This window comes from Cloeon dipterum, chromosome 2 (genome assembly GCF_949628265.1).
Source record: "Cloeon dipterum chromosome 2, ieCloDipt1.1, whole genome shotgun sequence".
In the NCBI taxonomy this organism is placed as follows: domain Eukaryota; kingdom Metazoa; phylum Arthropoda; class Insecta; order Ephemeroptera; family Baetidae; genus Cloeon; species Cloeon dipterum.
The window spans coordinates 19,738,892-19,759,265 of NC_088787.1; the positions used below are offsets into that span (position 1 = coordinate 19,738,892).

At 39.4% G+C, this 20,374-nt stretch overlaps 4 protein-coding genes across 7 annotated transcripts in view; 2 read left to right on the plus strand and 2 right to left on the minus strand.

The window, feature by feature from the left end:
• Nucleotides 1-6,296, plus strand: part of jus (julius seizure) — a 61,553-nt gene extending 55,257 nt beyond the window's left edge. Inside the window, exon 6 of one of the 2 annotated variants that reach the window (XM_065477613.1) lies at nt 3,355-3,496. Coding sequence is in view for 1 of the 2 variants with exons in the window: in XM_065477612.1 (XP_065333684.1) it covers nt 3,355-3,521 (167 nt within the window). In the remaining variant the exon portion in view is untranslated. Of the gene's footprint in view, nt 1-3,354 lie in introns of both variants that reach the window. The other variant, XM_065477612.1, reaches the window with a different exon arrangement.
• A 468-nt stretch (nt 6,297-6,764) lies between these two features.
• Nucleotides 6,765-8,100, minus strand: LOC135936557 (zinc finger protein 830). The gene is made up of 6 exons (XM_065479416.1): nt 7,876-8,100; nt 7,613-7,806; nt 7,396-7,554; nt 7,249-7,343; nt 7,014-7,183; nt 6,765-6,957 (listed from the first exon to the last, which is right to left on the minus strand). The coding sequence occupies exons 1-6, from the start codon at nt 7,995-7,997 to the stop codon at nt 6,810-6,812; spliced, it is 888 nt and encodes a 295-aa protein (XP_065335488.1). The 5' UTR covers nt 7,998-8,100; the 3' UTR covers nt 6,765-6,809.
• A 56-nt stretch (nt 8,101-8,156) lies between these two features.
• Tapdelta (Translocon-associated protein delta) lies at nt 8,157-9,153 on the plus strand. The gene is made up of 2 exons (XM_065479417.1): nt 8,157-8,468; nt 8,801-9,153. Exons 1-2 carry the CDS (start codon nt 8,208-8,210, stop codon nt 9,059-9,061), a joined length of 522 nt encoding a protein of 173 aa, XP_065335489.1. The 5' UTR covers nt 8,157-8,207; the 3' UTR covers nt 9,062-9,153.
• A 2,208-nt stretch (nt 9,154-11,361) lies between these two features.
• LOC135935031 (activin receptor type-2A-like) lies at nt 11,362-20,054 on the minus strand. 3 transcript variants are annotated; one of them, XM_065477081.1, is made up of 8 exons: nt 19,742-20,054; nt 17,881-18,033; nt 17,626-17,819; nt 17,409-17,565; nt 16,605-16,750; nt 15,949-16,161; nt 15,039-15,662; nt 11,362-14,897 (listed from the first exon to the last, which is right to left on the minus strand). In XM_065477081.1, the coding sequence occupies exons 2-8, from the start codon at nt 17,918-17,920 to the stop codon at nt 14,691-14,693; spliced, it is 1,581 nt and encodes a 526-aa protein (XP_065333153.1). In that variant the 5' UTR covers nt 17,921-18,033; nt 19,742-20,054; the 3' UTR covers nt 11,362-14,690. The 3 variants fall into 3 exon arrangements, with proteins under 3 accessions (XP_065333153.1, XP_065333154.1, XP_065333152.1); XM_065477082.1 differs by having other exon boundaries at nt 16,605-16,741; nt 17,881-18,042; nt 19,742-20,053; XM_065477080.1 differs by having other exon boundaries at nt 17,881-18,042; nt 19,742-20,053.
• Nucleotides 20,055-20,374: the final 320 nt, after the last annotated feature.

Sequence of the window (20,374 nt, forward strand, 5' to 3'; positions counted from 1 at the left end):
ATCAGCATGGTCCTCAGGTGATTGCGTTACGAGAACGTGCTCGTATAGAAAAAAAGAGAACCAGGCCAGGTGAGGAAATTGCGTCTGCTGACACGGAGCAAATTTCCAAAATACGATCCCGCGCAGCAAAAAAATACGTTTTTCATCTGCCCCTTTCCCTCTTCCCAGGGCACGCAAGTAAACTGAAATATAAATAGTTCTATATCTCTCTTTCTTATTTCCTCTGAAAGTAGCTCTTCCGCTGCACCATCTCTTTCAGTCGGTATAAATCCCGAACTGCACCCCCTTTGCTAACTATCTTCTTTCTTTCCGTCCATCTCTAGTGGAGAAGTTCATCTGCGCAGAGTCGTTCATTCATTCACTCACTCACTCACATCCTTTTGTATACTGAACTCTGATCCTTTCCTTCCGTTCTTTCTCTTTTGTGCGAACCCAATTCTCTCTCTATCGCCCTCTTGAATTTTCATGTTTGGCCTCCGTTCAATGTGCCACTAAATGTGGAACGTAGGCTGTGTAGTGCCTGTTTCTTGCATGTCGACAACAAGCATGTCTCTCTTCTGCTGCACACCTCAGATATTCGTGTTTAGAATGTCTTTTCGTTGATCGTGAATGTTAAGATTTTACAATGTGGGATTTATTATATTTAGGGTGAAAACTTTAACGGATACTCTCAGGAAATAAATAAATTCTTGGGTTAAGTAAAAATCGGAATGAGAATCTCACGATTTTGTGATTAATATAGCCTGTAATCAAACTACCTGACCTTTTAGATGACACAACTTCAGAATTATTTCAAAATTTGAAATTTATATCCTGCTTCTTTACAAGGAAACCTCCACACGAGGTTCGAAACTAAAAGCAATTTTTATCATCAAACGTGAACTCTTTTGTGATGATTTCTTGGACCACCACCTACAGTCCAAAACTTTCGATTTTAGATCAACTGTATAAATTTTCGAGTGTAGATTCCTCTCGACCAGACGAATCGATTGATGGATAGTTTTTTACTTTCTAAAAACTTATTGATTTTTTCATTGAGGTCACTTTAGGCCAAAAAAAACAATGAAATTTTAAAATTTCAAGTTAAATACTCATTTAAAGTTAAAAATAAATTTCATTAATTAATAACAATAATAAGTTCCCATTGTTTGGCTCCGTAATTATACAAAAGTACGAATCATTTTCCTCTAATTCCATCAACATTTACATGTCTGATGCAAAAAAATGCTTTTAAATTGGAAGAGTTCGCGGGGTTACCAAGATTATTGAAATTTGCTACCTCAATATAAAACCAAGTTGTCAAATTTTTCTCTAGCACGTGTATCACTTTATCCCCTCTGGTCCATTCACGATCAATTTTTCTCTCACGACACTGCTTCCTCGTCCCTTTTCAACAAAGTAGCCGTCAGCCTGTCACTTGGTATACTTCTTTGATTCGCCTCTCTCGCGGCTAACACTTTGCATTCAAACTACAACACACACCGTCCGTGTCTGTCCTTCCGGCTGAAAATGCGCACAAAGCTGCAAACAAGCCGCTCGCCTCGGGTCGTTGCGCTAATCGATCCACCTGTTATTGCTGCATTCCAACTTCCAACCCGAACCACTACATAAATATCGCACAGACTGCGGCTTTAAACGAGCCGAGTGCATTATTATCGCATTGACAGGTGCTTGTGCCGCAATGACGGCGACTTCGGTTCGCACGCGCCATTACTTCGCCTTTGCATAATTGCTAGCGTGCGCTCACAACATCAGCTCTGCATGCTCGCCGACGACCAGACTTTTCACACCGACACACACTTCACAAATTTCCCCTAAAATATGCTTGGGAAAATCGATTTTGTTGGGGACATGTGGAGATTAATATTTTACTTAAACAAACCTCATTTTCTCAGATAGACGTCAAAATCAACTATAAACAGAAGCATAAACTTGATTTATTAAGAAAAATATTTTGAATTGGTGAAATTTGCATGCTGGATCGTACAACGCATTGAAAATTAACGATGAATTCGAATTACATTGGATTTTCATATTTCTAGGGCTGCGCGTGTAGGTTTTCAGCTGTTTTGTAGTTCATTTTCTTTTTAGAATTACTATCTAGATAGGCTGTAAAAATCGAAATTGGTCCATTCAGCCTTGCATATTAAAGTAATTAACTATTTCGACCTAAAGATTAAACCAAAAACGTACAGGCTCGCATATATTTAAACCTTTTGTTGCTTTAGAAGAGCTCAAACAGTGTTCAGGTTTTTGTTCTTGTGACGAGCTCGTTCTTGTGATAGCGCTATAAATGTGTGCAAAAACCTATATCTCACTTGAAAACTGACTATCGTGAAAACAAAAAATTTCTTCTCTTCTCTTGAGTTGTGTTACAGTGTATGCAATGAGTTAAGTAATATAATTATTCATTATTTAACAAACCCAAAAAAGGAACATTTAAGCTTAAATATGTCGAACCTTCGATCGGGTTGCAATTTAATTTTAACTTATTTGTAGTTGTTATGAAAAGTTCATGATTTTAATTAGAAACAATTTTTAATGCCTTGGAATAAATCGTATGCAATGTTAAAAGAATCAGGAAGAAGCACTCTCCCTGTCCACACTTGCCGCAGTCCCCATCAAACACATCAGTAGTAAGAGCTTCTGCCACAGGAGGACTTCCCGCAGATTTCGAGTCATGCAGGAATCAAAGTGGCGAAATTCATCAGCCAGGCGCAAAGTGTATTAATTTTCGGCTGCTCGTAAAAGTTATCTGCCGCGGCAAACCAATAGATTACATTTTTCTCGCTTTACGGCCATCGTAAAAGCCACTTGTCTTGCTGGCTTCCGCAGCTCGAGTTGCGTTGCAAAAGGGAAAAATTAGCTGGAATCAGAAAAAGGGCAGTCTTGATTCTCAAAAGAGAAAAGTTTCCATCTGAAAAGTCGAAAGTTACCATTAGATTGTGTGTGCCGGGCGTGCCGGGAGAGAACTAGGCTTTTTGCAGCACATAGATGTTGAGCCGGTTGCATAACTAGCTTAACTATAGGCGTGCAAGATTTCCTGTGCTTTATTGTGACTCGACTTTTAGGCATGCTATAATTATTTATGATCGTGTTTTGTCATTTTTTTCTGCTCCTCTGTTGTTGATTGGATTAAGCAACAAATTAATTAAAATATTCCGAAATTAGGGTGTTAAACATTTTCAAATTTCCTACGGAGCACTGTGAATTTGTTAAAAAAAAAGAATATTCTAATGATTTTGATTTGCTGCTGCCGCATCATTTTAACGCATCCGCTTTTTCAATCAGTCTTTTTACTGGCATTTTGGTCCCGATTCTCGTATGTGCTGATTGTGTGTTGGCGTTGTGCAGGCTCTCGGCGGGGCAGTGGGGGAAGCAACGGGTCAACGCCGAAGTCACCCAAGGAGAAGAAGATCGCGGAGGAGCACGTCGACACCAACCATCACCCGGTGGGCACCGTAACCGTTGAGATGACCCCTCCAACCCAGCCGAACCAGCCCGAGAAGCAGGAGGTCTAGGTCCGAAGCAGCCAAGTTCAAAAAAACAAAATCCGATTTGCAAATTTAAGAGCAGAGATACTCTCTGAAACTACAACACACACTCTCTCTTTCTCTTTGCAGTTTAGATGTACTGGAGGTAAAAAATACTTAATTGCATTTCAATTATATCTACTTGTGCAGTTAATTAAATTTATTAATCGATCAGAATTTGAGATTGAAGAGCAGAAAGTTGTTTAGCAAGAAAAGGAGCATAGAGAAACAATTGAACCAAGTAATTAACCGCAGCAATCAGTAATTAATTAACCGAGTAATTAATATTTAAGAGCGATTCCGCAGATGACGTTTAAGGAATCTCGTGTAGCAGTTCTTTTCCGGCCCCGCCCCCGGTAATTAAAAAAAAATGAATCAAATAATACCTCCTCTTCCTCTGGAAGAACAGGAAAAATAATGTATTTGGCGTTGTAAACGGTAGACAACATAGGAGATCTCTGGAATACGGAATAAATCTCTAGCAAAGGCGACGCGCCTGCTCTACTCCTGCTATAACGTTGATTATTGCTCTATTTCTCTCTCTCTCTCTTTCTCTCTCCTCACGCGCTTCTTTGCTCCTCTCGATGATGGGATGAAAACAAAACTGCTGCGCACTCGATTGTTTTCAGTTTTTGCGTGCCGGTTTTTCCTCACTGATTGATTTTTTGCGTCCTCTCTTCTTCAGCACAACGTCCAGTTACATTATTGTAAATTAAAGATTAAAAAATGACCTAAACAAGTACCAAGCGAGACTTGACCAAAAACGAAAAGATTGTGTATGTAGCACAAAAATCTAAACAAAAAAGAGCATGGTCGTGTGTGCATGAACGCGCAAAAACACATGATTTTGATGATTCCGTGCCTCGTTGACGATGAAATGATAATCAAATTTTTAAAAACGCAATATCAGCATTTTGAGTTCCCTTCACCGCTGACGATTTTGGGTTGAGCTCATCAGTTTGTGTGTGCCATCATCCTTGAACACTAAACATGGACAAGTCTCTTTCTCATAAAAAATATAAAACTACGGTAGCTCCGCTTCGGCCGCTGACAGCATAGTAGCCTTTTCATACTTAAAATTTACACACGAGTATCAAATAATCCTGCTGCTACAATAAGTGATATTTTAGATAAAATCTATGAAAAACTTTTAAGTATAACTAATAATAACGTCAACCTTACTTCCACACACGATGGAGAGTTTCACGATCGACACTTTGTTTGCGGAAAAAGAAGCGAAAAGTTTCAAGCTCTTGATATTTATAATTAGCTACGATATTAATGTGATAGCTGAGCACAACTTATCTTTGAATGTATTAACGTAGGTGTAAAGTGACACGCACCCCTTGGCTTTCGGAATTCGGCCGCCCGCCGACCGGCCCGGCAAAACTCTCGCAACAATGGACGCGGCCGACGCATTATTAAGAATTAACGCGCTTTGCAGCTGAACGCCCCCACCGATTACCTTTTTCTCTAATTAACACACGTTGTATTAATGGCTAAAGGATAAAAATTACACTCACACACTCACTCACTCACACACACACAACACACACGACACACGCGTACGTGCACCTAGGTGTTGAGAAGGCATCTCTCTAATTATATTAAGCGATTTAACTAAATAAACACTCATTGAACGCACCCTTGTTGTCTCACACGAACACACACAACACACGCGACCTCTATTTCTTGTAACCTTAGGCGGAACCTCGTAATTTTAAGGCGGCTGGCCGAACAGTCCGGCGTCACTCTTGGGGAAGACGTGGCCCGCGACTATTCCCCGTCACTCGGGGCCCCGAGCGCGTCCCTGGTTGCGAGCCCCGCGGGCCGGTTGGCCAGAAAAAAATAGAATCTGGACATTTTCGTAAGAAGAGAAAGCAATGGGGTGAAGGGCAGCGCACTGTGTACGGTAGCAGCACACGACCAATTATTGTACTAATTGCGATGATTGATAAAAAACAAGTTTTCCCTCCTCCTCCTCCTCCTCCTCCTCCGCGACTCCTCTCTTTCGATTCAGCTAACCTTTCTCATATAATGCTAAAGACACAACAGTTAATCCAACGAATCACAAACGGCAGACAAGTAGTTCGAAACCAAAATAAGAGATGAAAAGATATTATATCATAAAGTGCGCGAAAATTGTATAATGATGGCTTTAAACACACAAAATCTCACGATTTGAATCGACGTACAACTCACTCACTCACCGACACACATTTCCATTTTAATGTATAAGCTCAAAACTCACACTTGATTATGATTCTCAATTAAGTAGGTCCTCTTCAGCAAGGCAAGTGTTTGTTTAGGCAGAAGGAAAAGGTGCCGCCCGCCGAAAAAGTCTGCATTTTTGTATCAAGGGGAAGAGATGCAAAACTGTCCACCTTTTCGCACAGGGGGCGCAGCAGCCCCCGCGGAGGCCGAGACAAGTGTTTGATTCGATTCATTCTTTGTAATTGTATGGTGGTAGCGAGTAGATTTTTCTACTGCAAGTACTAACCACGTGCGTGTATTTCTAATGCTAACTACATGTGTAATGCTCTCTATCGACATGGATATTGGAAAAAATAGCTAGCTGATATATTATATACTATACATTACAAACTATACATATACATGATTACCATATTAAATATATTACGACATATTTCTTGTACTGTCCGATTAATGTCACGCGTCATCGACTAACACACGATGACGATGCTGACATAATTATATAATATCTTCACACTCTTTGGAAATAAAAATTTGTCCAGCGTGAAAGGCTCATTCTGTTTCATTTTCCGATATACCTAAAATGTTTTTATTTACTTCTAAAATTATAGAAGGGAGTTTTTATAGGATTGAGGGCAATAATTGTTACCAGTGATCCACCCATTCTGATTTTATATTATTATGTTGATGAGCTCACACATAGTTCTGCTGGAAAACCTGAATTTAATATTTGCATAGATTCAATTTTTATTATATCTTAACTGAAAGTTGGAAAATTAGATTTTTCAACTAAATTAAAAATTACCAAAAAGTATAGGTCAAAAGTTATGAGGGGAAATAATCTGCTAAGTTTTAAAGCGGACACCACGACCATAATGTTTCTCTTTGAAAATGTCTCATTTAGATCATTGTAGAAGTTGTATGATGATTGAACTATAATTAACTATGAACTAAACAAGGAAATCCTATCAGCGAAAATTGTTTTGCAGAATTATGCTTTAAAAGAAACAAAAGTGATATTTTCCTAACAATTATTCCATTGTATTTATTAATTAGCATTGCTCATGAATGTTTGGATCTCCAGTCCAAAAACTCATCAAAATCTTCATCTACGTCGCTTTCTGAGTCACTTGAGTGTTCCTTCTTGATGCTATCGGCCGCCGCTGTTTTAATATCCACCTCTTCCTTTTTCTTCTCCAAATCCAACACTCTGCAAATCACACGGTAAATATACCAACAAAATAAAATAAGCAGCAAGTCAGATACCTGGACCAATTCCTCATCTGCTCGTCGATTTCCTCCAACTGTCGCTCGGCCGTCGACTCTTCCTGGTCGTCCTGGATGATTTGGTGCGACTGCTCAGACTCTTCCTTCATTGTTTTCATGAACTTCTCCCACTCCTCCTCCACAGGGTCTCTGTATTCGACGTTTCGCACCTGCAAATTAGAAAACATTAGTACCATTTGTCAGACTTTATTTAGAGAAATATTAATTAATGCACCTTAGCGTCAAGTTTAGGGTCGTCGAAAAATCCTTCAGGAAGCACTTCCTTCGGGTCTTCCGGCGCTTCTGAGCTACTCTGTGGTGATTTTAAAACTGAAATAAAATCAAATCAATGATTGCTGAGTAAAATAACCAGCGCAGAAACCTGTATTCTTTTTCGTGGATTCAATGTTGTCTTCCTTGACCTTTTGGAGTGCTTCCATTCTCTCCTGCTTCTCCACTTTGATAGCGACGGGTTTCGTGTCCGAATCAAAAAAGTCTGCGGGAATGGCACTGGATGAAGCGGCGACCGCTGGAGCGCCGGCTTTGATCACGACATTAATTTACAATACAAAAGGGATAAACCCACTAATATTACTTACTTTTCACCTTTTTCTCCGGGGGAACGGCAAAGGTTGCGGGGGGAGCTGTCCTTTTCTCGGCCTCGGCCTTTTTCCTCTTGGCGGCAGCGATGTTGGCCAGGTGCTCCTTGCTTGCCAGGTGAGCCGTCCAGAGGCCTTCATTTTTAACAGGCGCGTCGCACAAAATGCAGCTCAGTTGGCCCCTGGCCGAGTACGTGCTTAGGAGTTAAGGAAAAGCGTGACACAAAAATTAGAGCAAACTGGAGAAGTTAAGAAAAGGATATTTTGCAAGGGGCGATTCGATTTTCTTGACCGATTGCGTCAGCTTTTTCTTCTGCTCGTTCATGATTCGCCGCAGTTCATTCTGTGAAATCACTTTCTTGCCCATTTTAGCCGAGCTTGCCATCTTTTTCTAAAGAAATTGGTCGAAAAATGTTTGTATTTTGGTTGTGGCGCCGGTTCAGCTGATGAATTGTCAACAAATGAAGCGATCGTAGCGCCAGGTAGCTGAACCCTAACCGCTTCCACGAACCACACGGCTGTGGCGCTGCCGTCGGTTCGGCTGACACTGACTTGACTGGTGGGCTGGCAGACGGCGATTCCACGTTGGACAAAAATGGCTGGAACCCGAATTGTTGTTGTGTCGGTCCTGCTGGCCGTCTGCGCCTTTTCCTGCGCCAGGGCCGATTCCTGTGGGAAACCGGAGGTGACCACCACTACCTACACCACCCAGGATGCCACTGTGCTGACCAACATCGCCTATATTGCAGAAATTTCTCTTAAATGCTCAAACGCCATCAAAGGTCTGCCCCTGTACGCCGAGGTCAATGGAAAAATCTTGACTGCGGCCAGGACCAGCGACGACAATCGTTACCAGGTATAAATTATTTTGAAAGATTGGGGGAATTTCTCGAAATGAGCTCGTGTGTGATTTCCGCGAGGAATTTTAAAAGACCAAAAAGGTATTAATGTAAAGGGCGTAGACATTTAAATTCCACCCTACCATATGCCGGTTGCATTATTTAAATTAAAACTTTATGAATGGAACTAGTTGAATAATTGGAAACCCCTGCAATTATCAGAAATCCCATGGTTGATTGGCGTTTTTCCATTATGTTCCAATATACATATAGTTCATTGTTTTTTTTTTGTAAAAGTTTATTTTCCACTGTCACAAACATTGAAGTCATTTTTGTTTCACGATAAAAGGTCAGCTGGACTGAGGAGGTTAAGAAGGCCCGCACCGGCAACTTCAACGTGAACCTGTTTGACGAGGAAGGCTACACCACGCTGCGCAAGGCCATTCGCAACGGCGAGGACGTCAGTTCTGTCAAGCCCCTGGTCAGCGTGACGCTAAACCACCCTGGCGCTTACAATGGCCCATGGGTCAACTCTGAGTTCATGGCCGCCGCCCTGGCCGTTGTTGTTTGGTATTCTGCCTACACCTTCAGAAATAAGTTGTTGTTTTAAGCATGTAAGCATTTTAAGGCAAGTGCGGTTGATTGAATACTTTTGTATGAAACGAAAAAAACGCTGAATAAATGTTTTATTGTTTTCGAAGATTCAGGCTGTTCTTATTTTCTCTTTGCAATAAATTATAAAAAGGCTTAAGAGTTAAGGGGATTAATTTATAGTGCGTTTCTCCGCAAAAGTTACGCAGAATAGATGCTTATTTAGTTATTGATGCCAACTTTTCAAACTTCAATTGTTCCACTTCAATGGCTAATATCTATAAATTTTTAATTACTATAGAAAATATAACTATAATAAATTATAAAAATCTATGGACATAAAAAGATAAATAAACAATTTTGCTATTTTTTCCATAATTATCTTTTTCTGCAAAACTTGTCCTAGAGTACTCACGAAAATACATATTTGAATATTTAAGAAAATTGAGTTTTGTTTAACATCCCAAAAATATTGGGGAGAATAATTTATGTCTCTGTTTGTAAACTGTTGAATTTAATAGAGGCAAAAATATACCCCATTTAAAACTGTAGATATTTTGGACATTTCAAAGAGCATCGCCCATGAAATAACAAATTTTTTATCTCTATTTACTGGTTTTCCAAATTCTAAAAATTAATTTGAAGTTACCCTCTAGAATAAAGGGGTGTAGTTACTAAAGTAGTTTAAAAATAATAGACGTCTTAAAAAAAGGTAATTATTTTGATATGAAAATATATATGAAGATCAGGCCAGATTTAATTTTTCTAATTCCTCAATTAAATTTCTTCAATAAAAATTCAGTATAAATCAGTAATTTTTTTAGGGGGGAAATGAAAGACTTCGAGTTGACTATATAATTATAGCGATTTTTTATTATCATTCATGAAAATATCCAGAAAATCATCATAAAGACTAATATGTCATATAATAATTACATACATCAAGACATAGTGCAGATAATATATATTTTTGTATATTTAAATGTAATACAGTACTTAAAAAAGAGTCATGTTGTATGTTCTGGATACACTGAAATTAATGTTTATATTATTTATGTTAATTAGTATACAAGAAGGTAAATAAAACGCGCGTATATAACAATGTTTCCCAGAATACAGCATCAAGTTTATAAAGAGTTGCATGATTTCTTTTCTCCTCCTTCATTTTGCATAGTCATTCGACGAATTAGAGCGTATTTTTTTCTTTAAAACACAATATACATCAACAACAAAGCCGCGAAAAATTCGGGTTCCCGATTACTGGATCGTTCGTTTATTTCTAGGCAACGTTTGCTCTTTTTGTTTAGTCAAGTGAGCTGAGAGTCAATAAAATTTCTGCAATCAATCAGAGAGACAAAAATGCTTTGATAGCTCCAAAGAGAACAACCACAGAGATATATAAATCGTGTCCGAGAGCGTGTGCTCGGAGTTTGAAATTTATTTGGTTTTCAAAAAGGCCAATAATTCTGCTTCGAGTTTTCAATATTGCATGGTCACCAGAATATTCAATATTCGATCAGTGTGAGTGTGTACGAGTATAGAATATATATTTATTTAGTTTTAATGCAAGGGTCCAGCCGACGTTCTCTTTTGTTTGTTGACAAACGTTCACAACTTTAGCTACGTTTATTAAAATATCCAAGTAAAAATAATCCACGTGTATGCGTTTGCTTTTTAATATAAAATAAAAGAGATAAAAATATATCTTTCGCATTTTGCACGCTGCGCACTTCTAGACGTCTCAACAAAACAGGGGAGGGCGGTTTTCCATCGGGATTTTTCTCTTCTTTTTCAAAATTGCTAACATTCGACTACAGCAAGTGTACGCGGTCGTTTAAAATATTTCGGTTATCGTTAATCGCACTCTCGCGTCAAAAAGTCCAAGAAAAGACAAAACGGCGCATTCACACTATAGAAATTGTAAGCAAAACTAATTACTGTGTTGTGTGTGAGTGAGTGAGTTATCAATATATAATTTCCTTTAATAAAAGGGGCGTCCTCTCTTAATTTACCTTACAAAAGCATTTTTGAAAAAGTCACTATTACATTTTATTATTATGTTGCTGCTGTATCATACAAATCGGGCTATTTGCGTTGTAGATTTTTAACTGCCGCCGCTCTAAAAAAATTTGTCTGTATGTGTACAGATGTGTGTGTGTGTGTGTGTGTATGCGATGGAATCCCATTTTTATGCAAGGTACAAATTCGTATTGGCTTTCTTTGTGGGCCAACAAACGTTGCAGTTACAAAAACAGTGAAACTCGCCTTCCTTTGTATTTTTAACTTTTTGCCTCTACAATAGTTGGAGCCGCGCCGGCATTATTTTTTTATGCTATTTGTCAACACTTGCTGCGTACTGCTTTAACTATCATTCTGTGGCGCACATTTCTTGTACCTTGGGTAGTAATTCATCTCGTATTTACCGGTATTTACACTTAACACTTTTTTCACATTACGCATGCATTTTTCATTAACGTTAATCTTTTTCTTTGTAATGTAGTTGTGTGTTTGTTTGCTTGTTAATTTAACATGAGTGTGGCTACTTTAAAGCACTTCTTTCTGACGAGCTTTCTCAAAGGAGCAGCAAATTTAATTCCGAGATCAGATCGAATCTTGTCTTCGATTTGAAAAAGCTCAGCTGCTAAGGAGATGTTTTTTCGCGAGTATAATCTTGCCCTACTCAAGTCTACGAGTCAATTCGTATTCTTACAGTTCCTCAAACGCGGTATTTCATACATGAGTTTAGCAAAAAGAGGGCCACATCTTATAATGGGGTACAAAATGCAGTCTTCATTTGCATTTCAAATGATTTTTTCAAAAGAGTGCCATCAAATCAATAACAACAACTGTTATCAAAAACACCCAGATTGACAAATGTATCTCGGTCGTGTCGTGTGTTTGTGTGAGTGTCGTGTCAGTGGAAAGTTCTCAAGGAAACACAGATGATGCATTGCTACCACGTCGGGCTCGGTATCCCTCTGCTTCAAGCACTCAACCAAAATCACACCGAGTTCAAAGCCAGAAAACTGAGGTCGATTTTGCACTGTTTAAAGCTTGGAAATTCTTGGAATCATTTGGATTTCGGTTTGTTTTCCACGAGCGATACCGAGACTCGAGATTGAATACTTATACTAGCACTGGAATTTCATTTTTGACAGTGCCAATCGATTCTTGAGGGCCGAATTCGGAAGACTTGTTCAAATTTTAATTTTTTTCAATCGGATTTTTATTTTCCTGAAAATTGTCCAATTTTGTCTTAAAACATGAGGATAGGACCATTTAAAAATCAATGTTTTTCCAGGCGAATTATAGATAGATTCGTGATACAAAAAATATTTGAACGAATTACCCAGCCTGCCATCTCAGATTGCTTGCCAGCGTTTTTTAGGCAAGGTTAAAATAAAAAACCACTTAAGAAACGATTTTTAACATTTGGACCAATTTTCTGAACGTAATTTCGAATTGTCAACCAACGGATCGGTTTGCCTAACCTAATTTAACTTTCAGGAAACGATTGACAAAGTCAAATATGATATTTCAGACTCCAGAGATAATTTAACAAGTGCGCAGAATCAATCGGTTAATAAAATTGCTGGCTATTCGATTTTGTGTCTAGCTATAATGAGCCTTTAGTCGTCAAGTAAATCGGTTTGGTGGGTGGGTTGGTGGGTTTCCAGCGATTTTCAACAGCTGCCTTCTTTGAATTTGAGCTGCCTGCTACAGATTGTGCCTCTAGTTCCGAATTTTGACTCAAATGTGCTAAAACCGGTGCTCACAACTGATAATTAAAAAGGTAGTGCGTTGAACCGTAAAAACTGTACACTAAAAATAAGTACTCTCGGTGTATAGACAGGTAGTTAAGTTGGAATTACTTAAAAATTCAGGTCATTCTTAACAGTTGGCGCCCAAATAATAATATATTACAATATTCAGTAATTCAAGGTACACTGTTATAAAATTTCAGTTTTGCTGAGTTGTTTGATACAAAAATTCCTTTGTAAAAATTACAGCCATTGAGCAATATTATTAAGCCAAAATCGGGAGAGGGACTTTCTTTCTTTCTTTTGCGATCTTTTGAGTTGTTTTCTGTTTGTTGTTGTTAAGAGTCGGCGCGGACCGGACCGTCCGACTCATGTAAGCTGTGTTTCCTTAGTGCTTCATGAGTACATACATATTGCATGACACTTACAGCGAATCTCTACAAGGTAAAAATATTTACAAAAGCAGCAGCCGATAAATCTATTATAGGCATTACTTCTTCCAAATCGAACAACACCTATCTTTATATATATAATAATAATAATAATAATTAATTCTCCTCCTTAATATAGCAGCTCAATTCATGAGGAAGTTTCTCTGTTTGTTTACATCATGTCATGTGTATGTGTGTGTGTATGTATGTGTGTGTGAATGTCCTTCTCTATCGAATCAACAAAATAAAAATTTAAAGACAGTAGTATCATTAATAAATATACATGAGGCAGTCTGTATGGCGGAATGAAATACATATTTTCTATAATTGCGGTGGAGTTGGGACTTTGCTTCTGCGTTTTGTTTGTGTGTACGTGTTTGCTTGCTTGCTTGAATTCTTAAATACAGTAGGTCATAATGGCATGGATAAAACTGGAGGTACTTTTTGGCAAAGTCTCAATTCCAAAAACCATTCGATACAGTGAGGTATTTAAAAGGGGGGTAGGAACATCAAATCTGTTTTCAGTTTGCAAAATTGGATTGGTATTCGTGTTTTATTTTCTTGTCCATTTCTCTTTTGAAAAAAGGCGAATTCCAAAAAGTGGCAATTGCATATGGGAAGGCTGCAGGAGCTGCGAATTTGCTTCCACTCAACAACGCTGAGAAACAACTACAAAAAGGTTCAAGACCCAGCACCATAGATTTCGAGATAAAACACTGACTCGCGCGTCACAAAACGGATCATCTTCTTTCCTAGAGATCAAACTGAAAACGCATTCAAATCAAAGTAAAAATTAAAATATAAAAAAAGATAAGGGGTCGAAACGCGGATGTGGGTCTGAGGAAAATTAATTTCTTCCATGGGAGAGAGTGTATAATGTGTGCTACGATTTACAATGGCAGTGAAAAAAGAAGATTCCAATCGATAATAAAATTAATACGCTTTGAAACTATCATAATGGCAGATTGGATTGGACAATGAAATCAGTGAGAAACGAATCGATCGATGTCCAGGACGTCAAATGCACAATGACACTAATTTACAGTTAATTAGGTACACTTGAATCTGATGCGATCATGCAGCCCAATCAATGGATTCCTGTGGTTCACCACACACAAAAATCAATCGTGACATTCGTCATCTTGTGCATAACTGAGTGTAAGTAACTAAGACTGTCTTTTCTCACGGATACAAATGAAAAAAAAATATTCACGTTACGGACAAACCTGAGGATACAAAAATAAAAACCTAGGAAGTCTATAATGCAACCAAGACACTGGTTGATACCTGCAAATACAATCAACAAAGAGTAATGGAGTAAACCCTGTGTTGGGCCGGAACTTTAGATGAAATCGTCTTTCAAATATGGCAGCTCCATAGTCCTCCCATCACCTGAGACAGACACGTCAATCTCCGAGTGGCGCCACACGACGCGGGCTTGCCGCCGGCAGAAGCACTACATGGAAGATTCCTTGCAGTCTATCAGAGTGGCCGTCTGCTGCAACTGCATGTGGTTGCCACCTATCGAGCAGATGTTGTTGTTGCCAAGTGGCAGCATCCGCGCCTCCTGCGCCACCCGCTCCATCACACATGACGCCGACAGCCGCGCTTCCGCGTCGTGGTCCCAGCATTCTTCCATCGTCTCACTCAGGGCAACCAATCCCTGAGGAGGAAAAACCCAAAATTAGCCAGCAGAGAGTTTATTATGGTTCAGAAGGAAGGGCAAAAACTCAAATTATATCGCGGTAACAAGTCCTTGATCTTTAGAATTTTGAAATTTTTCATTTATCAGGAAAATACTCACCGAATGCTGTTTCCAAGTTTCCCTAATGGCTGGCCTCATCTTTTTGTGCACTACAGCTTCCTGCATGTCTTCAAGCGAAGGATGCTGACCAACCTCCTCCTCGAACGGCAGCATGTGTTCAGGAATGGGGCCGTCCTGCGCAGTGCATCTGGACACGAGCTCCCATAGGACGAGGCCACACGCATACATGTCGATGCGGAGGAAGGCGTCGCGGGAGAAGTTGATGGCGCCTTCGAGCACCTCCGGGGCCATGTAACGGCGGGTGCCGACCTGGCCGTGCGTGTCGCCGCACGGCTTGCCTGGCTGGAAGATGAGCGCCAGCCCAAAGTCAGCAATGCACGCGGTTAGGTCGCTTTTCAGCAGCACGTTCTTAGACTTGAAGTCGCGGTGAGCAACAGATGGCTTGCGCCCCTGTTCCCTACTGCCGGCCATCTCCTCGTGCAGGTGCATCAGGCCGCGCGCCATGCTCTCAGCGATGCGGCACAGCTCCGGCCAGGACACCACTGATGTCTTCAGGAATTCGCAAAGCGAGCCCCGCTCGTGGTACGCTGTGATCAGCCAAAACTCGGCTTGCAGGTTGTCACCGCGCCTCTCCGCTCCGTAAAAGCTCAGAATGTTTTCATGCTGAGATCAAAGAGTTATTTATTGGGGTTGCAAATGAGAATATTGTATCGTTTTAAAATAAATTATAATTTTTAAATTTTAAATTAAAACCGAATTTTAATAATATTATATTAAAAAACCAACTCAAATGAAAAATTGTCGGCCCATTTTATTTACACAGCCTTTAAATTTTAACAAACTGACGGATTATAATAAAATATCCAATAATTCAAGAAAAGAAAGTTCGAGTTTAACTAAGGTAATTCAAACCTAAAATCTCCATAATTTACATCAAACGGAAGCTTACATCCATGTGCGGCAACTTGAAGATTTCCTGCTCTGTCACCCAGCTGAGCTTGTCCTGGATTGGGAAAATTTTGACAGCGACAACTGCATCGCTTCTGTACTGGGCCTTCCAAACAGCGCCAAACCTTCCTCTGGCTTTGATTTCCAGGAGCTGGATTGGTCGCAGACCAGCGGCTGGAGACGGGGGTATGGGGTTTGGATCATGTGTTGGCAACTGAAATACGCACGAATGTCAGCAGGAGTCGTATTCTAGTGAAAAAATTAAAATGTGGTTCAAACGGCAAAAGTGAGCATACTGGTATGTATGGGGGCGAGGTGGGGCGGGAGAGTGCTAGGATTTTGAGCTACGGGGTTGCGTGGGGAGCTAGAGAGATACAAAATTTAAGGAATCGAGCGTTGTTAAGAAAAAAATGTCAGGGATTAAATGGTTAATCGGCCACACGGCCAGCAATTCATGGCGATAAGAGAGATAGAGTAAAGGGGTTCGTTCTAGAATTGCTTAAAAAGTAATAACCTGAATATCGTTCTCAATGAACTGCTGAAAACGAAATCGAAGAATTACTTTCAACTAACAGAAGAGTACATTTTGACAGATGATTGATAGAACAGAAAAAGCCGCATGAGTTTGAGATGGTGCAGAGTTAATTCAATGCGTACCTGGTTGAAACTTCTCATCTTTCGATAGCGATAGGCAGTGAAGATGATGAGGGCAAACGCAGAAAAGGTGAACAGGCTCACGCTCACGATTAAGAAAACTTTCTCGTTCTCACGGTCATCGGCCTCATACTCAGAAGCTGAAAAAACTAAATCTTTACAATTTATCAAAACGATTAAGAAATCTTAGTTTGCAACTAAATACTAGTAAAACACGAATTTTCCGCATTTTTTTAATTTTTGGTAAATATGGGCAAAAATTTAAATAAAATTTTCAATGAATTTTATCTGACAAAATTTGAATTAATTTTGAGTGGAGAAATTTAATTATATTTTGAGGCCCCAATAAGACTTACATTAAGTTTATATACATAATTTCCTTGATTTGGGGAAAAAACAGACAAAATTTACACTTAACCGGTTATAACCAGAATTTTTGTAAGCGTTGGAAATTATCAAACATTTATCGTCTAATTTATAACCGTTTGGGGCTGCCTGAAGACCGTTTCAGCCAAATTATCGTGAATATATTCATCACATCGGAAGAATTATAGCGGCAAAATTAAGTATCAGCATTCAATCAAGTTTAAAATTTAATGTTTAATTTCATAAAAAAATAGAGAAATATCTTAACTGCACCGCGGTTTTTAAGGCGTTTCTCTGGTATCATATGCCATTTAGACCGTCCTTCAATGCGGCTCTAAAGTCATACATGGCGTAATTCACTCTATTTTTGTATCCAAAAGAAAATCAAACGCGGAGGAAAAAAATCCCATTCCATTTTAGCAAACAAAAAGTGAGACGCACTCTGAATAGTTGGTTTCTCAGTCACCGGCGGGACATATTCAAAATTGCTGTTGCACAAGTCGCCGGTGCAGCAGCAGAAGAAGAGTCCGTCCTTCACTTTCTCGCTGGTCACGCACTTGACCTGTTTGGCGCAGTCCATGTTGTGCAGGAAACAACCCTAAGAGGGCAAAAAGGGTATGTTCAGAGTCATGCTGGGTGTGAAAAAACGGCGACAAACCTTCATCTCGACCGAGGTGACACCTTCCTCGTTTATCTTCCACAGGGCAAAGCAGTGCTGCTCCTGATCCGAGCTGGGGCACGGCGCCTGCTTAGTGCATGTTCTCGGGTCGTCGCACTGCGACGTCTGATTGGACTTGCTGAACATTTCGCACATCACCGTTTTGTTGGATTTGATCTCGTGGCACGCGATTGCTAAACACAAACGAAGAAACAGATTAGCCACTGGAGAAGCGTGAAAGCTGAGACCTCGTACCTTGCATCACGGCGAAAAGAATCAACACCCTCCAAATCATTCTGGCTTCTTTTTATGGCACTACAGCTTGCTCAGAGGCCTTTTTCTCCGTCCGAAATCAGTGATTACGTCCCGTGGTGACTCGGGTAGGTCCTTTGGCCCCGCAAGTCCATCCTGAGTAAACTGAAATCAGTGTTGTTCGAGTCTCCAATGATTTCAGCCGGCACCATGTTTTGAAAACAGTTTGACCTCTACATTGCACTCCTGGTTTATCTGACTGTTTACGTGAGCCTTTCCGCTATGTGGCATTCAAGAAAGGTGTTCTTTACCAGCTTTTACTTTGGATTAATTGTCAGGGTGGCAAAAAATATCCAAAATTTAATTTCTTTGAAAGCAATTAGACCATGACTTTTATTTAAAACTTGGACATAAATTTTATAAAAAAATAGGTTTCTGCTGTAACCTCCAGCCCCTAGGTCCTAGGGGTCAATTTAGACTAGTTAAAATATCATGTAGATTGAAAAGAAAGCGTTCATTTAAAATGCTTCACAATTCAATTTGATCTGCTATCCAGCAGAACCTTTTCCACAATATAAAGTAATTAGATACATAAAAACCACATTTTAACCATTTCAAATAAAACTATAGATTTATATTATTCTGACACAAATTATTTAAAAATTATCAATTAGTTTAGGTGTGAAAATGCGTACAGATCTTAGGCGAGAAATTAGCTCACTCATTGGTTGATTGTTGTTTTAAGTAAAACAACAAATTTATTTGTAATACACCGCTTTACACGTTTCAAATTAGCAAATATTAATAGTCTACATAAATATTCAATACGTATTTATGCTCAATCAACACAATAATATATTATGACGTGTTGTCAACAAATTAACATTTCAAACGTGAATTGCTAAATAATATCAAAGTCAACGTTTTTCCAGCTGTGCAGTGTTTTAAAATATATCGCTCCCTCTAAGCGGAACTGCCATCATTTTTTCTGTGTACGTATCAAATATTATGTAGGTAATGAGCAAGCAGTAAATGAGTTAAGCAGTTCAATCCATTTATCTTGCACGTGACTGTCACGCTTGTCCTTTAATAAATTCACGATTGCAATAATTTAATGTTTTCAAGTTAGCTAGTGAAACATACCGTAAAAGCTCCATACTCTTGCTTAATTGAAAAAATTAACATAAATATAGAAAACCCCACGTATGTATTTTTACCATTTGCAACCACATCATAAATGACGAAAAGCATACACAGCTAGTCCATTTAAAACTATTATTTATCAATATTAATTTTTTCGCGCATGTCGCCATAAGAGAGTTTGTATTAAGGGCATATTTTTTCAACATTTAGGGGCCTTCTTGACACTCGAGGGTGGCTCAAGAGCTGTGTTTGTATAGTTTGTATGTCAATACAGTCACACAGTCTCAGCAACAGAAAGAAAGGGCGTTGAATCCGTAGGCGTTAAATTGAAATAGGATCAAAACGAACTGATGCCATTGTCATTAATGGCCTTGCATGTCAACATAGTTTTCCGGGTCGATTTGAAGTGCGCGTGAATTAAATGACGGAGATACAAATAAATAATGAGAATAATGATGTCAAAATTCCGTGACAGCTTCACTTAGGAATTAGTCGAAGACAGGAAATCAGCGGCTAAGAGGCAATTTGACGCCATGACCTAGCCAAGAGAAAACAAACAAGGAATGCAGCGGATGCACCGTTCGTGCGTGTTTTTGTTTAGATGCAATCGGCAAAGTGCTGGCGCCTCGTTTCGGCCGCAAAACCTCGCGTTTTGTGCTCGCCCGGCACATGACGGTAGGTGAAGGCTGATTTTCAGCTAGGAAAGCACTGAAATACTCACGTTTCTTGACTCTCGAACGGCGTGTTGTGTGCCGTCTATCGCGTTCGAAAACACTGCGTTGTTTCAGGAACTGGATCGCGAGGCACTCAACTCATTGGAAACGGCGTCCCAATCAGTTTCGAAACACACCCACGGAAATCAATTATCTGCGGCCAACTGTCAACTGTTTCATCTCAAAACTTATAAAACAACGTCGAAATCCACAACGAAACGAGAATATTCAAATCGGTGTTTTACAGAGTGTCCTCAATATGGCCTCCTCAGTAATATTTTTGCTACAGAAGACCAAATCAACATGGCGCACCTATGTAATAGAAGTGCCAACATAACAAAGTATGCACAGGAATGTGCGAGTCTGTGTGCTGGTCGCTCTTGATTGTCACGAAAAGGAAAGGCGGCAAAGACTGCACACCAAATTTATTGCAAATTTGCCGCTTTAAATATCAGCTTAAGGAAACCGTTTCTTTGTAATGTTGCAGGAATAATTTTACTCGCTTAATTATAGTGGTATGTTCCTTACATAAAGCAGCATTTTTATAATTAATTCTTAATAAAATTGTAAATCCCATTTCTCCTGAAAAACTTATTATAAATGAAATTGATATAACGATGGCATCATTATTCTCCTGTAGA

Excerpts from the sequence above, each read along its gene's own strand:
- Tapdelta (XM_065479417.1), top strand. The coding sequence starts at position 8,208 with ATGGCTGGAACCCGAATTGTTGTTGTGTCGGTCCTGCTGGCCGTCTGC. Across the intron at positions 8,469-8,800 it reads GCGACGACAATCGTTACCAG|GTCAGCTGGACTGAGGAGGT; the intron begins GTATAAATTATT and ends TCACGATAAAAG.
- LOC135935031 (XM_065477081.1), bottom strand. The coding sequence starts at position 17,920 with ATGATTTGGAGGGTGTTGATTCTTTTCGCCGTGATGCAAG. Across the intron at positions 17,820-17,880 it reads TCTTTTCGCCGTGATGCAAG|CAATCGCGTGCCACGAGATC; the intron begins GTACGAGGTCTC and ends GTTTGTGTTTAG. Across the intron at positions 14,898-15,038 it reads AAACTTGGAAACAGCATTCG|GGATTGGTTGCCCTGAGTGA; the intron begins GTGAGTATTTTC and ends TTTCCTCCTCAG.
- LOC135936557 (XM_065479416.1), bottom strand. The coding sequence starts at position 7,997 with ATGGCAAGCTCGGCTAAAATGGGCAAGAAAGTGATTTCACAGAATGAA. Across the intron at positions 7,344-7,395 it reads ATCCACGAAAAAGAATACAG|TTTTAAAATCACCACAGAGT; the intron begins GTTTCTGCGCTG and ends ATTTTATTTCAG. Across the intron at positions 7,184-7,248 it reads ACCCTAAACTTGACGCTAAG|GTGCGAAACGTCGAATACAG; the intron begins GTGCATTAATTA and ends TCTAATTTGCAG.